At 43.2% G+C, this 16,810-nt stretch overlaps 1 protein-coding gene across 14 annotated transcripts in view; it reads left to right on the forward strand.

Annotated features, from left to right (window-relative positions):
• The window catches only part of ptprub (protein tyrosine phosphatase receptor type Ub), a 361,002-nt gene that overhangs the window by 263,555 nt on the left and 80,637 nt on the right, over positions 1-16,810 (forward strand). For all 14 annotated transcript variants that reach the window (XM_090229389.1, XM_090229392.1, XM_090229391.1 and 11 more), the window contains exons 13-14: positions 2,233-2,269; positions 12,058-12,196. In XM_090229389.1, the coding sequence (XP_090085515.1) occupies positions 2,233-2,269; positions 12,058-12,196 (176 nt within the window). The remainder of the gene's footprint in view (positions 1-2,232; positions 2,270-12,057; positions 12,197-16,810) is intronic.

Raw genomic sequence — 16,810 nt, forward strand, 5'->3', positions numbered from 1 at the left:
GCCTCTAGCACCTCTTACACCGCTGCACCACTCGGGAGCCCTAACCTTCAGGAAGTCCCCCTTGCATGTTCTCCGCTCCACTGCCTGCCAAGAAATGGGTTTGACAGTTGAACCATGGTAAAGCTCTCTACTGATGGTGTTTCTCACCAGGCATAAGTATATTTTTGAATTTAAATTGAGCACCCTGCTTCCCTGCATTTCTGATGATCTGGTATGTTTTTGAGTAGAGTTCAGTATTCTTGCTTAGGTCTTATATGGTATACTGTGCTTATATTCCTAATTTATTCCTAATTTGTTCCTTAATTGTCTGTGTTTGGTTAATTACCACAGCATCACAAATGTTTTATTTTGGTCTAAATAAGCTTTGTTAAAGACCAACATTTCTGCTATAAGTGGCTCTTATTAACATTGGCAGAGACGTTTAAATAGTGAAGGAGACTAACAATATTTGGCATTTACTCATGCTAATGAGCTGGAGGTTTGCTGTCAAGCCTGTGTGCAATTGCTTTGATTGATGCATGTAAAGAGGCACTTGAAAGATGATGCATTCTGACTGGCTCTTTGAAAACCACAGCATGGGCAGCATTTCAATCACAACACCCACTGCGTCTCCTAATGGCACACTCACACAGGCTAACCTGCGTGTACTGTAGTAACGATGTCTGCCAGGGCTGCCAACCCCTCTGGCATGACTGGCACAGTTTGTGTGGGCGGCAGGGCATCAGTGTCCCCTATGTGGGCTATCCCTTTCTGCTCTCCAGATCACCAATTAACTCCACTCTACTGCTTTCCTCGTACAGACCAACGACGTGCCAGTATGGATGGTTTGAGCTGCAATATATCACCTCTACTTTCTGCGTTACAAATGTTTCTGTCAAATGCAGTAAACCAAGTCTGCTCAGTCTTATTCCCCATCACCCGGAATGACAGATTTGCTTTTGGAAAGCCAGACTGGGCATGGTCTCTTTCGTGACTTTGATTGAGTGGAAGGATGCGGGTTTAAGTCCTGCGACAGTGACTCAACAATCGGGGATCAGTCACTATCACACAAGCCAAAGTATGTATATGTGGGACACGTTCAATTGGAGAGCCATCTAATGAGCGAACATGTAGTTCATCTGAAATATTCTTACGAGAGTTTAAAAACAATATTTATTTTGTTTTGTCTGTATTAAGCACAAGTGTTAAGTCAGCATGGGATTCCTGCATAGATTCCTGCAAATGATTGCCTTGATGCAGTGAGGAATTACCCCTGTATTTTTATGATCTGGTTTTTGTCTGTCTTGATAGTCTTCTAAGAGCCCATTGTATTTAAATGTCCAAAGCATCCCGCAATTACATTTCCATAGCGCTTACTGATGCTAAAAAAGAGAGCTGAATGTGTGTGAATGTTTTAGTCAGTTTGTTTGTGGATCGTTTGTGTGTGTGTCTTCAATATGCCTCGCTACGTGTCTGTTTTTTAGGAAAGAAACATCACCATAGGTTTGAGTGGGTTTAGGAAGAAGTCAGCTTGAAATGGATTTTCAATTAAAAAAGGCAATTTAGCCGCAGTTTGAGAGGATGGCTCTTGCTCCTTTCCGGATGGGCAGATTGGCATAATTGTCCCATAAGGCCTGAATTAGCATCTGTAAATCTTAATTTGATAATGCATCTCTTCGTCGAGGTGGCAAGACGGAATTGGATTAGGGTCTTAATTCTCATTAGTGTTGTTTGACAAAGATCCTTTTCATAACATCAAGATGTCATCAGCTGAAATTTGAAGGAAATTAATTCATTTTTATAGCGGCATATTGGTCCAGGGCCATCTTCACAATTCGGTTATTTTCCCTTTCATCAAATCTTCCGTTCTCTCTTTAAACACTTCACCTCAACTCTTGGCTTTAATATTGTTTGACATTCACTGGTGTCATATGTGACTATCATTTTAGTGACTATCATTTTAGCTGATTGAATATATATACAGTATTCCACTCATGGGGCTCTTTTTGAGTGTCTTTCAATCAAATATGCTGGTCCCTAAAGATCTAAGAAAATCCTACAGTGAATGTTTGTCTTATTTTCATCTGTTGAAAATCATTTTATTTGTGATTTTATTTTCAAAATAAAATGTTCATTATGGTTCAGCCAAAATAATATATAATGCTAGGTGCATAGTTACTGCCTGCATTCTACAGGATGCAAAGCATTGGCAATGTTCCCACCTCTGATCTCTGTATTCCCTCTTTTTTTCAGGAAACGAGAATAAACTGCATCCGAATAGCCCGGAAAGGTAAGTCAACATTAATATTTTCATTGACCAAAACGGTGACCTTTTATGGATCTCCCGAGTCTCTGAAGTCCTGTAGGCTTTACTGCAGCATGTTGACCTTACACTCTAAATGCAACTCCAAAGATGAAAATATGTGTTGGGTTCAGGTCCAAACACTTGTCTTTGTGCTGGTATTCCAGACATGTACTGTAGATGGAGTTTAGCATGTGGAAGAAGAAGGGGGATTTCTCTGAAGATCCATGTTGTTTAGTGTTGAGGCCGACTCTTGCCTTTAGAGAAAAGGACAGCAAGCAGGGAGAGATTAGAGATCAGGCTTTCATCATGTTTGTTTGGGGGGACACAACCATATCAAAGGCAGTTCCACTTTTTCCGTCAGACAGCTACACTACTCAGAGGGGGAGAGAAACATCTGAGAGCTTTTGGCCCCTGTCTGCTCAAGAAGGGCATCAAAAACACAGATGGAACTACCTGAGCCCATCAATATGAGCAATGTTTCTCCCCCCTTCCTCCCTCCCACTCTCACCCTGCCACAGGGACTCAAATGGACATGAAAAGGGTATAGAAATTGACTTCTGATGGCACGACAGGCTCTCCCCCTCTGCCGTTGTTCGCTGTTGGATCGTGCTGACTAAAAGTAACGTGTTTATAGTTATCATAGCGCTGCAACAGTAAGCTAGTCTTGCTAGTAAATTGACTTGGCAAGGTGCACTTTTCGGTGAAGGCCTCTTTTTGTGACTGAGTAATGAAAGAGACCAGGCTCTCTTGAAGCATGAATCCAAAAGGCAAGGCAAGCCATTTTAGCTCTGCGTCTCACTCCATCTGCTCCTCACAGACACCCAGTTGGGCTTTGATTAATTACGCCTCGACACATTGATGAACATTACACAGTACATGTCTCTTTTCTCTAGCACATACTGTAGGCAGTGAGAGAGAGAGGGAAAGAAAACATAAAGGGCCTTGATGACAACCCTATGAAAATGTATTTGAACATTCAGCCACATTTGTATTTTAACTCCCCAAATAGCTTTCAAATGAGTTATTATCAACTTTAGCAATTTTTTTGTCAGCCTTTTAACATCCTGCTTGAAAAACAGGAAATAATATGGTGGCTGACAGGGTTAAGTAAGAAGACCAGCTTTAGAAACTGATGGAACTAAACTGACAAATAGGATACCCCAGATCATTTTAAATGTCAAGGTACAACACATCAGTGTCAGTGGTTAGTAATTTTTTATCTATGTGATCCCTCTAACGTTAAAAATGGTTGCTGCTGCATCACCGCATTTTACTGGTCGTGAAGCGTTACTTTTCAACAGCCTATGATCATCAAAGTGCAGGAACATTATTTGGGTTTAGATAACAAAGCTGGAGATTGCATATCAACTTCCAGGTGACAATTTAATTAACAATCTCTTGGCTGCTCCCAACACAACAATAGACTTCCATTTATCCTCTAAGTGCCAATTTCCCCACTCTCAGCCAGCCGGTAGGTGTATGGATTAATGTGGAAAAAATGTAATGTTTGGCTAATAGAAATTCCCAGACTAAGTGTGGCAAGATGATCCTATCTGTCCAGGGTGTCAGTTAAATACATATTTTTTTATATATGGCTTCTCCATCTCTCTGTGTTGGTAGTGTAGCAAAGAAAGGGGTTGAGTGATAAATGGCACATATGTGAGAGCAGATCTAATAAACTGGCTCTGCCCTATCACTAAAATGGCCACACCGGTCAGAACTACAGATCACAAAATGGCCGACTGCCAATTCCCAGAAGCAAGGGGAACCCTCAGAAGGTGGGGCCAACCCACAGATAAAGGGTCAAGACAAACCAGGAAGAGGGAGAGAAAGGGCTGGAAGGATCTGTGAACCATAGAGAAAGAGACAATATATATCGGCTGGATTTACCGTGTATGAGCTGGACTGTTTGGACGTGCCTGTTGGCGTTTGGATCTGGACCTACCGAGAACCCTGCTATCCTTGACCTTGCCTGTGGCCTGCATGGACCAGGATGGAGAAACAAACACACAGGTACTGTCCTGTTCGAAAGAACTCATTCTGGGGTAATTTAAGGTGAAAGTTTCCCACGTAATTTGTGACAAACGCTCCTAATCTTGAAGAGATTTGCCACACCTGGTGGAGACTAACCATACCGCTGGTTAGGTAGAGAAAAAAAAATGTTCAGTTAGCACTCCAAAGGGGAGTCAATTTTTTTTTTTTTGTGGCTTTGTTTGGTTATGACAGTTTTCTCGGGATAATGAGTATGGAGGGTGCCATACAGGCCCTGTTAGAAGCGGCGGCCGCCCAACAAGAGGCAACTTGAGCTTAACATCATTGAGCTCATCATGATTCAATGCAAATGTCTCAGGACACGTTACAGGTCCTGCACCGCACCAACCAGCTGCTCAGAGAGGAGCAAGAGAGAAATACCCGGGAGTTAAGAGAAGGCCTATTGGAGCTAGCGGACCAAATTGGGGCTCAGTTACCAGCTGCAAATACCCAGAGGCGGGCCAATAATTTTCTTCAGGGAATGACAGAGCAGGATGATGTGGAAGCATATCTCACCACCTTCAAATGGACGGCAGAGAGGGAGAGGTGGCCGAAAGAAGAATGGGCAGGGCTTCTGGCACCATACCTGTCAGGGGATGCTCAAAAAGTGTATTTTGACCTGGAGTTGAAAGATGCACAGGATTACGATAAACTAAAGGGAGAGATTTTGACTAGACTGGCAGTGACCGATAACCCCCCCCCCCCCCCGAACACAGATGTTCGACCTGATTCACCTGGCACGGTAATGGTTGCTACCGGAGACCCATTCATCCGCCGAGGTCGTCGAGACCGTCGTACTCAACCAGTTTCAGCAAGATCTACCCCAAAAAGTTTGACGATGGGTTGGCCAGAACAAGGTACTTTCCACCAACCATCTCGTGGGCCTGGTTGAATGGTATTGTACGGCAGGAACAGCTGACCAGGCACAGGAGGAAAGATCCCCATTCCCCAGGCCTGGGCAAACCAGCGAACAGAGTATGACTGTCTCAACATTTGGAGGGGTAAGAGAGCAGTCTGGGGCCGCGAGGAAAGAATCACAATGGGGCCAAGACACTACGGGAAAAAGCCGTGACCGGGGGTTGCGAAACCTTATTATCTGTTACAATTGTAATCGACCGGGAAATATTTCAGCCTACTGCCCTATTAAAGAATATCCAATTTAATGTAACCTCAGTGAAAAAGATGAAGCTGATATATGGTATGCATGTCCTGTTGTAACCACTGTACTTGAATGATCAAAAAACAAACATATGTGAAGGTTGAAGGGATTCCGGCAGTATGCTAACCCTGGTCGTTGCAAACCTAGTGCCAACTCATAAACTGGATACAAGTCAGGATATCAGTGTGATGTGCAATCATGGGGATACCCGTCTGTACCCCATAGCCTTAGTCAGCATACAAACCGAGGGCGGTCTGCTGGATTGTGAGGTCGGCGTGGTCCCAAAGATGCCATATGATGTAATACTGGGTAGATACTTTCCTAACTTTGCGAAGTTAGTCCAAAAGAATGGCATATTTGAGAAGCCATCAACCCTGACCAAGTAGGAAGTAGCATGTAGCCTTCAACCCAAGCCAAGAAGAGTGGTCTCCCAGGTGCCATCCTCACAGGTGCTAATAGGGGAGGATGAGGAAGAAGTGGCAGACCTCGTTGATAACGAGCAGCCCGGTACTAGTGGGGCTGGTGATCAATCTGAATCCAGAGGACGACTATCTAAAACCAGCAGACCTGGCAGGGTCCCTGACTAACTTCGGGATGGCCCAAAACCAGGATCCAACCCTGCAGCAAGCCAGAACAGATGTGCAGGTCGTAGATGGTACTCCCATAAATGATGGGATGATGCCTAATAGTTTTCTCCACTTCATCATGAAAAAGGGTTTGGTGTACAGAGTCTGTGGAACAGTTGTTGGTCCCCACCCTGTACCGGGGGACAGTACTGGATCTAGCTCATGGGCACATTCTAGGTGGACACCTTGGTATCGATTAAAACCTGAGACCGGATTGTAGGGAGGTTTTACTGGCCAGGAATTCAGGCTGAAGTGGCTCAGGAATTGTGGAGAGTGCCAGTTAATCTTAGGGATCAAATCCCATTAACGGGATTGAATTGACAACATCCAGTGAAATGGCAGAGCCAAATAAAATAAAAATACTATAAATATTAAACTTTCATGAAATCACACATGCAATACACCACATTAAAGCTACACTTGTTGTTAATTCAGCCGCTGTGTCAGATTTCAAAAAGGCTTTATGGCGAAAGCAAACAATGCTTTTATTTGAGGAAAGCACCCCATCAAACAAAGACAGACAATCATCATTCACCCGCCAGGCACGACACGAAACTCAGAAATAAAGATATAATTCATGCATTACCTTTGACAAGCTTCTTCTGTTGGCACTCCAATATGTCCCATAAACATCACAAATGGTCCTTTTGTTCGATTCATTCCATTGTTATATATCCAAAATGTCAATTTATTTGGCGCGTTTGATCCAGAAAAACACTGGTTCCAACTCACGCCACATGACTACAAAATATCTCATAAGTTACCTGTAATCTTTGTCCAAACATTTCAAACAACTTTCCTAAGACAACTTTAGGTATTTTTTTAAGGTGAATAGTCTATATAATTTAAGATGGGATAAACTGCGTTCAATACATTTCTGGTCACGCGCCTCAATCAAACAGTACACTTCACTCGACCCTCGTTCTGGTCAGCCCTACTTCTTCATTACACAAAGGAAAAACATCAAACAATTTCTAAAGACAATTGACATCCAGTGGAAGCAATAGGAACTGCAAGCAACTGCCTTAGACTTCTAGATTCCCAATGAAAAGAGAGTGACCTCCAATTTATTTTTTCCGGGATGGTTTGTCATCCCGTTTTCGCCTGCCAAATAAGTTCTGCTATACTCACAGATATCATTCAAACAGTTTTGGAAACTTCAGAGTGTTGTCTATTCAAATATACTAATGATATGCATATCCTAGCTTCTGGGCCTGAGTAGCTGGCAGTTTACTTGGGCACGCTTTTCATCCGGACATGAAAATATACCCCCTAGCCCAAAGAGATTTTAACAACTCTCCGACCAGCTGTTAGAAGCCCGTTAGTGCCACTCCCCATAATCGAAACGCCATTTGAGAGGATAGCAATGGATATAGTGGGCCCACTACCCAAATCTGCAAGAGGGCACCAATACATTCTGGTCATTCTAGATTATGCCACTTGCTACACAGAAGCCATTCCCCTTCGGACGATGGCTTCCAAAAATATTTCCAAGGAACTAGTGCTCCTGTTCACCAGGGTAGGGGTTCCAAAGGAGATCCTTACTGACAATGGGCCCCCTTTATGTCCCGCCTTATGGCGGAGCTTTGTAAATTGTGGCAGGTGAAACAGTTGAGGCCATCGGTTTACCATCCTCAGACGGAATATGAGAGATTCAGCCATTCCCTGAAGTCAAAGTTCAGGAAGGTAATCGATAAGGATGGGAAAAACTGGGATTGCATGTTGCCGTATCTGATGTTTGCCATTAGAGGTTCCTCGAGCCTCACTGGGGGTTTCCCCCTTAAATGAAAAGCTGAGCTGTCTTGAGTGAATATGCATGCAGCCCCTTTCTTAAGGCAAATGTATAAAAGTTCAGGAGTAGAAATGTGCTTAACAAGTCACATAATAAGTTGCATGGACTAACTGTGTGCAGTAATAGAGTTTAACATGATTTTTGAATGACTATCTCTACTTTGTGCCCCACACATACAATAATCTGTAAGGTCCCTCAGTCGAGCAGTGAATTCTCAACACAGTTTCAACTATAAGGACCATGGAGGCTTTCCAAAGCCTTGTAAAGAATGTTACCTACTGGTAGATGGATTTTAAAAAAGAAGACATTGAGTATCCCGTTGAGCATGCTGAAGTTAATGATTACACTTTGGATGGGGTATCAACACACCCAGATACAGGCGTCCTTCATAACGCCATTGACCTCATGGGATTTCACCAAGAGGCCAAATGTGACTTTAAAACAGTTACCAGAGAGAACTGAGGATGGATCAACAACATTTTAGTTACTCCACAATACTATCCCAAATGACAGAGTGAAAAGAAGGAAGCCGGTATCCTGTTTGCAACAAGTCATTAAAGTGATACTGCAAAAAATGTGGCAAAGCAATTCACTTTATGTCCTGAATAGAAATAGTTATATTTGGGTAAAAACACATTACTGAGTTCCACTCTCCATATTTTCAAGCATAGTGGTAGCATCATGTTATGGGTATGATTGTAATCGTTTAGGGAGTATTTCAGGATAAAACGATTAATGTAATGGAGCTAAGCACATGCAAAATCCTAGAGGAAAACCTGGATCAGTCTGCTACCCATCAGATACTGGGAGATGAATTCATCTTTCAGCAGGACAATAACCTAAAACACATGGCCATATCTACAGTACACTGAGGTTGCTTACCAAGAAGACAATGAATGTTCCTGAGTGGCCGTTTTAACTTAAATGTACTTGAAAATCTATGGAAAGACTTGAAAATGTTTGTCTTGCAATGACCAACAACCAATTTGACATAGCTTGAAGAATTTTGAAAAGAATAATGGGCAAATGTTGCACAACACTCGTGTACAGAACCCCAAGGATTAACATCAACGGGGCTGTAGTGGAGCGGGTCGAGATCTTCAAATTCCTTGGTGTCCACATCACCAACGAACAATCGTGGTCCAAACACACCAAGACAGTCATGAAGAGGGCACGACAAAACCTTTTCCCCTCAGGAGATTGAAAAGATTTGCCATGGGTCCCCAGATCCTCAAAAGTTCTACAGCTGCACCATCGAGAGCATCCTGACCGGTTGTATCACCGCCTGGTATGACAACTGCTTGGCATCTGACCGTAAGGCGCTACAGAGGGTAGTACGTACGGCCCAGTACATCACTGGGACCAAGCTTCCTGCAATCCAGGATCTATATAATAGGCGGTGTCAGAGGAAAGCCCATAAAATTGTCATAGACTCCAGTCACCCAAGTCATAGACTGTTTTCTCTGCTACCGCACGGCAATCTAGGACCAAAAGGATCCTTAACCAAAGCCATAAGACTGCTGAACAATTAATCAAATGGCCACCAGACTATTACATTGACCCCCCCCAATTGTTTTGTACAGTGTTGCTGCTCGCTGTTTATTATCTATGCATAGTCCCTTCACCCCTACCTCCATGTACAAATTACCTCAACTAACTTGTACCCATGCACAATGACTCGGTACCGTTACCCCCTGTTGTATAGGGGCTTTCAAGTTAGCATTTCACAGTAAGGTTGTATTCGGGCACATGTGACAAAGTTTTATTGGATTTGACAATCCAGGTGTGGAAAGCTCTTAGAAACTTACCCAGAAAGACTCGCAGCTGTAATTGCTGCCAAAGGTGCTTCTACAAAATATTGACTTAGGGGTGTGAATACTTATGTAAATTTGACCTTTCTGTATTTAATTTTCAATAAATTTGCACACATTTCTAAAACCATGTTTTCACTTTGTCATTATGGGGTATTGTGTGTAGATGGGTGAGAAAAACAAATATATTTAATCCATTTTGAATTCAGCCTGTAACTTAACAAAATGTGGAATAAGTCAAAGAGTACGAATGCTTTCTGAAGGGAGGCTGGCTGAATTAGTTGTAACTGTCACCCTTGTATGTCAAGCAAACTTGTGATACACAAAAAGATTACCGGTGATACTCGTGTATAGAACTCCAAGGATGTATCCATTTTGTCAGGAGAGACACAAGGCACAGAGTCCATTAGTCTACGTGACCTGTACACCAATGACATCTATGGTAATTATCTGAATAAATGTAATAGACTGTAAAAACATTAGTGTCAGTGTACATACATGGCTGCTAAAACTTTGGGACTATCCCCTACCATAAACAGTACTTGGTGATTTTTCATTAAACACTCCGCACCAACCACAAACCTTCCCAAAATGTACTGTAAGAGTTCTCCCCCATAGGGATGAGGTCGGTAAAATGCCCCTGGGCCTGGTTGTAGAAGGAGAGGGCTAAAACATGGCTTATTTTCCCTTTCCTATGCCCCAGATCTCATTTTGCCCTTGTGAGCCTCTTTATTCCAAACGCTAGCTAGCTATCTAGACCTCTTTCCTTAGGCCAGCTCTGACTTTCTCCTCCACTAGAGAATGGCTGTGCAACTGTTCCTAAAGGCACAGTAGGGCTGGTTGCAGGGCTGTTTGGGCCATAAGGAGAGGCTGACACTACACAGAGAAAGTAGATAAGTGGGTTCCTGCTACAAGACATAAATAGCTTCTTGCTTCTCCTTCCATTTCCATACGTGTAGAGCTTTGTGCCAATGAGATGAGTAACTTGCTATTATAATAATGGCCTTTACCATCTTACAGACACTGGGACACCTTGAAATTATACTGGGGAAAGGGGAATACCTAGTCAGTTGCACAACAGAATGCATTCAACCGAAATGTCTTCTGTATTTAACCCCTCTGAATGAGAGAAGTGCAGGGAGCTGCCTTAATCGACATCATTGGCACCCAAGGAGCAGTTGTTAACTTCCTTGCTCAAGGGCAGAACAGCACATTTTTCCACCTTGTCGGTTAGGGGATTTGAACTAGCAACCTTTCGGTTACAGGCCCAATGCTCTTAACAGCTAGACTACCTGCCACCCATACTCTACTGTACTCGTGTAGATTTAAATTAACCACACTATCATCTTGGATTTAGATTTTCTTGGATTTCTTCCACAAAAAAAACGCTTGTTTTGATGTGGCATTAAACATACTGTGGTTGTACAGAATGTCTTTAAGCAAAGTCACATTCATTAGGGCACACAATTGAAAACGAATAGGTCCAGGTAGGCACTCTATTTCAGTCTGTGTTCTTCTGTTTGGTGCCCATAGAACACGACCCAGGTACTCAGTGTGGCAAGTTTATGAAGACCCTCTACAAAACATTCCCCCAGTCCTAGACAACTTTTATCCCTGGCCTCATACAGTATATCTCAACCCTACTATCCTGTGCATCACTCAAAGACACAAATGGCTTTTGTTGTCGTAGGAGACACAAATCTCGTTTATTAAACGAGCAGAGAAATAGCCAATATGATTTGCCTATTGAAAAGCTCTCACATGACAGTGGTCTCTTTGTGTCTCCCATCCAATTATTTTGTCTAATGAACACAAGGTGTCTATTTTAGGAGGAGCTGATGCGCCGGTGAGGTCATGGTGATTCTCTATTGGCTGCTTAAAATGTGGGCACCACACACCCTTTTTGTAAACGTTTTTATTGTGCATTCTGGTAGCCAGACAGTTTCGATATGTAACAATTGTCCCTTGAAACACACTGCCATAGAAATAAATTCAACCTTGCATATGAATGCACAGATGTGGCGGTGAAGAGTCGGTCTGTTTTGAAACATTCTATCTTTTCTCAGCGGTCAGGGTGCTAGTGTGAATGCAGCCATTGTGATGTTACGAGTCAGGATTTGACAGAGTGATGGCTGTTGTGTATGATAAGCATAGATGATTGTTGACCTGCATTTTTTAAGCCTGTATATTTCTTTCATTCTCTGTATCCTTTTTTCTGTTCCCCCCCTCTCTGTCTGTATCTCTCCTTCTGTTTATCTTGCTCTCTTTCTACCCCACTCTCTGTCCCACCTCTTTTCTCTCTCACTTCATCCCATCTCTGCTTCCCCCCTCCTCCCTTCATCACTCTCTCTCAGCGGCCTGTAAGGACCACCGACGGGCTCTGGAAGTGTCCCAACACTCAGAGGAGATGGGGCTGATCCTGGGGGTGTGTGCTGGGGGCCTGGTGGTGCTCATCCTGCTCCTGGGGGCTATCATTATTGTCATCAGAAAGGGGTGAGTCACTGGCCCACATTTTTATACCACTTCTCGGTCCTCACTCAGTTAGCCAAATAGGTAACTTTCCTCAGAGGCACATGATTACCACACAGGGTGGTAAATTATTTGTTTCCTATTCTCTGGACCACACAAACCATGCTTGTGTATCTTTAGAATGTTGGTGCTATTTTTTAGATTCTACCCTCGAGTCTTCCCTAGAACTCGTATTTGCCTTTCCAAAGGGCCAGGTTGTGTTGGAGAGGGAGAGAGAGATGCACTACCGTTCCCTTATGGTGTATCAGAGGGACCACACCGTTCTCATTGGCAGAGCTTATCTTAGTGTGAATTATTTAATTAAATGCAAATACAATTTAATTACACATGCCGGGCTGTGGCATGACCCATAAATGAGAGGTTAATTGAGAGGGAAAAGGTGTGCTTAAGGTAGATAATTAGCCTAGCCACTAGCTCCCAAAGGTCTCACCTCCCCGCAGGTGGTGACAACGAGAGGGTCGGCCCACACACCTTTTATGGTGGCATATGACTCAGATGTTACACCCTACTCATATACTCCCTTTCACAGGAGTGACTTGACACAATGAATTTTTTCTTTTAGCTCTATACTTGACACGTTTGGATTTGAAATCAAACAATGGTATTTTCATCCATATCGGGTGAACCGTTTAGAAATTATAGAACCTTTTGTACAAAGTCCCAACATTTTAGAGGAGCAAAAGTATTCGGACAAATTCACTTGTATTAAAGCAAATGTGTATTAAAGTAGTCAAAAATAAGTATTTGTTTTCCCAAATTACTACATCAAGCTTGTGACTCTACACATTTGTTGGATGCATTTTCTATTTTTGGTTGTGTTTCAGATGGTTTTGTGTCCAATAGAAATGAATGGTAAACATTTTGTAAATAAGAGTAGAATGTTTCTAATCACTTCTACGTGAATGTGGATGCTACCATGATTATGGATAATCCTAAATTAATGTGAATCATGATGAGTGAGTAAGTTACAGATGCACAAATATCATACACCTAAAACATGCTAACCTCTCACCATTACAATAACAGGGGAAGTTAGCATTTTTTGGTGAGTATGATATTTGTGCTTCTGTAACTTTCTGCACTGCAATCTCATTGTCATTGTTTGAGTTCAAATCCAAACTTTTGGAGTAGAGCCAAAAGACAAAAAATGATTTACTGTCCCGATAATTTCGGAGAGCACTGTATATACCCCTAATTCTTGAGGGATATTTAAATGCCTCGTGAGCTTAGTTCCAACCCCATCATAACTCAGAATCTGGTCTATGCTTGTTCAGGTGATTACGTCATGAAGCTGGTTGAGAGAATGCCAGGAGTGTCCAAAGCTGTCATCAAGGCAAAGGGTGGCTATTTGAAGAATCTGAAATATAAAATATTTTTTTATTTGTTTAACACTTTTTTTTGGTTACTACACGATTCCATAAAGAAAAACCCTTGAATGAGTAGGTGTTCTAAAATTGTTGACCGGTAGTGTACATTTACACATTGAGCAGGGATGTTGTAGGGAGAACTCAGTTCATATCGTTTCCAGTCTATTAATCAGTAGCTCTCTGTCGCATTTGCATGGCTATGGAGAGGATATAATTAAAGGTTCCTGTTGGTTCCGGTTAAAAATGCCTTACCAGTGTAACAAACATACTGTGGGTGGCAGGTTAGCGGTTAAGAGCGTTGGGCCAGTAAACGAAAGGTTGCTGGTTCAAATCCCTGAGCCGGCAATGTGGAAAAAATCTGTCGTTCTGCTCTTTTAGCAAGGTAGTTAACCCCCAACAACTGCTCCCCAGGTGCCGATGATGTCGATTAAGGCAGACCCCGCACCTCTCTGATTCAGAGGGGTTAAGTTAAATGCAGAATACATATTTTGGTTACATGCATTCAGTTGTGCAACTTACTAGGTAACCCCTTTTCCATATATATATACCTCCAGGTTAGGTTTACCTCCAATGCACTCACATCCTACCTTACCTTTGTCTGTACATTGCGCCTTGAATCTATGCTATCGTGCCCAGAAACCTGCTCCTTTTACTCTCTGTTCCGAACGTGCCAGACGGCCAGTTCTTATAGCATTTAGCCATACCCTTATCCTACTTCTCCTCTGTTCCTCTGGTGATGTAGAGGTTAATCCAGGTCCTGCAGTGCCTAGCTCCACTCCCACTCCCCAGGTGCTCTCATTTGTTGACTTCTGTAACGATATAAGCCTTGGTTTCCTGCATGTTAACATTAGAAGCCTACTCCCTAAGTTTGTCTTACTCACTGCTTTAGCACACTCTGCTGACCTGGATGCCTTAGCCATGTCTGAATCCTGGCTTAGGAAAACCACCAAATACCCTGAAATCTCCATCGCTAACTATAACATTTTCCGCCAAGATAGAACTGCCAAAGGGGGCGGTGTTGAAATCCACTGCAAAAATAGTAATTCAGAACTCTGCACCCAAACAATTCAAGCTTCTACTTCTAAAAATGTACCTTTCCAGAAACAAGTCTCTCACTGTTACCACTTGCTATAGACCTCCTTCTGCCCCAGCTGTGCCCTCGATACCATATGTGAATTGATTGCCCCCCATCTATCTTCTGAGCTCGTGCTACTAGGTGACCTAAACTGGGACATGCTTAACACCCTGGCCATCCTACAATCCAAGCTTGATGCCCTCAATCTCACACAAATTATCAATGAACCTACCAGGTACAACTCCAAATCCTTAAAGATGGGCACCCTCATGGATGTCATCCTAACTAACTCGCCCTCCAAATACACCTCTGCTGTTTTCAATTAAGATCTCAGCGACCACTGCCTCATTGCCTGCATCTGTAATGGGTCTGCGACCAAACGACCACCCCTCATCACTGTCAAATGCTCCCTAAAACACTTCTGCGAGCATGCCTTTCTAATCGACCTGGCCTGTGTATACTGGAATGACATTGACCTCATCACGTCAGTAGATGATGCCTGGCTATTCTTTAAAAGTACCTTCCTCACCATCTTAAATATGCATGCCCCGTTCAAAAAATGTAGAACTAGGAATAGATATTGTCCTTGGTTCACTCCAGACCTGTCTGCCCTTGACGAGCACAAAAACATCCTGTGGCGTTCTGCATTAGCATCAAACAGCCCCAGTGATATGCAACTTTTCAGGGAAGTTAGGAAGAAATATACACAGGCAGTTAGGAAAGCTAAGGCTAACTTTTTCAAGCAGAAATTTGCATCCTGTATTCCTAACTCAAAAAGTTCTGGGACACTGTAAAGTCCATGGAGAATAAGAGCACCTCCTCCCAGCTGCCCACTGCTCTGAGGCTAGGAGACACTGTCACCACTGATAAATCCACTATAATTGAGAATTTCAATAAGCATTTCTCTACGGCTGGCCATGCTTTCCACCTGGCTACCCCTACCCCGATCAACTGCCCGGCACCCTCCACAGCAACCCGCCAAAGCCCCCACCATTTCTCCTTTATCCAAATCTAGATAGCTGATGTTCTGAAAGAGCTGCGAAATCTGGACCCCTACAAATCAGCCAGGCTAGACAATCTGGACCCTCTCTTTCTAAAATTATATGCCGAAATTGTTGCAACCCCTATTACTAGCCTATTCAACCTCTCTTTCGTAACGTCTGAGATTCCCAAAGATTGGAAAGCTGCCGCGGTCATCCCCCTCTTCAAAGGTATGACACTCTAGACCCAAACTGCTACAGACCTACAGTGGGGAGAACAAGTATTTGATACACTGCAGATTTTGCAGGTTTTCCTACTTACAAAGCATGTAGCGGTCTGTCATTTCAACTGTGAGAGACGGAATCTAAAAATAAATCCAGAAAATCACATTGTATGATTTTTATGTAATTCATTTGCATTTTATTGCATGACATAAGGATTTGATCACCTACCAACCAGTAAGAATTCCGGCTCTCACAGACCTGAGGGATCAGTGAGGGATCAGCCCAGAACTACCCGGCAGGACATGGTCAATGACCTGAAGAGAGCTGGGACCACAGTCTCAAAGAAAACTATTAGTAACACACTACGTCGTCATGGATTAAAATCCTGCAGCGCACGCAAGGTCCCCCTGCTCAAGCCAGCGCATGTCCAGGCCCGTCTGAAGTTTTCCAATGACCATCTGGATGATCCAGAGGAGGAATGGGAGAAGGTCATGTGGTCTGATGAGACAAAAATAGAGATTTTTGGTCTAAACTCCACTCACCGTGTTTTTAGGAAGAAGGATGAGTACAACCCCAAGAACACCATCCGAACCATGAAAAATGGAGGTGGAAACATCATTCTTTGGGGATGCTTTTCTGCAAAGGGGACAGGAGGACTGCAGCGTATTGAGGGGAGGATGGATGGGGCCATGTATTGCGAGATCTTGGCCAACAGCCTCCTTCCTTCAGTAAGAGCATTGAAAATGGGTCGTGGCTGGGTCTTCCAGCATGACAACGACCCGAAACACACAGCCAGGGCAACTAAGGAGTGGCTCCGTAAGAAGCATCTCAAGGTCCTGGAGTGGCCTAGCCAGTCTCCAGACCTGAACCCAATAGAACATCTTTGGAGGGAGCTGGAAGTCGGTATTGCCCAGCGACAGCCCCGAAATCT

This window comes from Oncorhynchus mykiss, chromosome 3, assembly GCF_057628025.1.
Source record: "Oncorhynchus mykiss isolate SJ-2025 chromosome 3, ASM5762802v1, whole genome shotgun sequence".
Classification (NCBI taxonomy): Eukaryota; Metazoa; Chordata; class Actinopteri; order Salmoniformes; family Salmonidae; genus Oncorhynchus; species Oncorhynchus mykiss.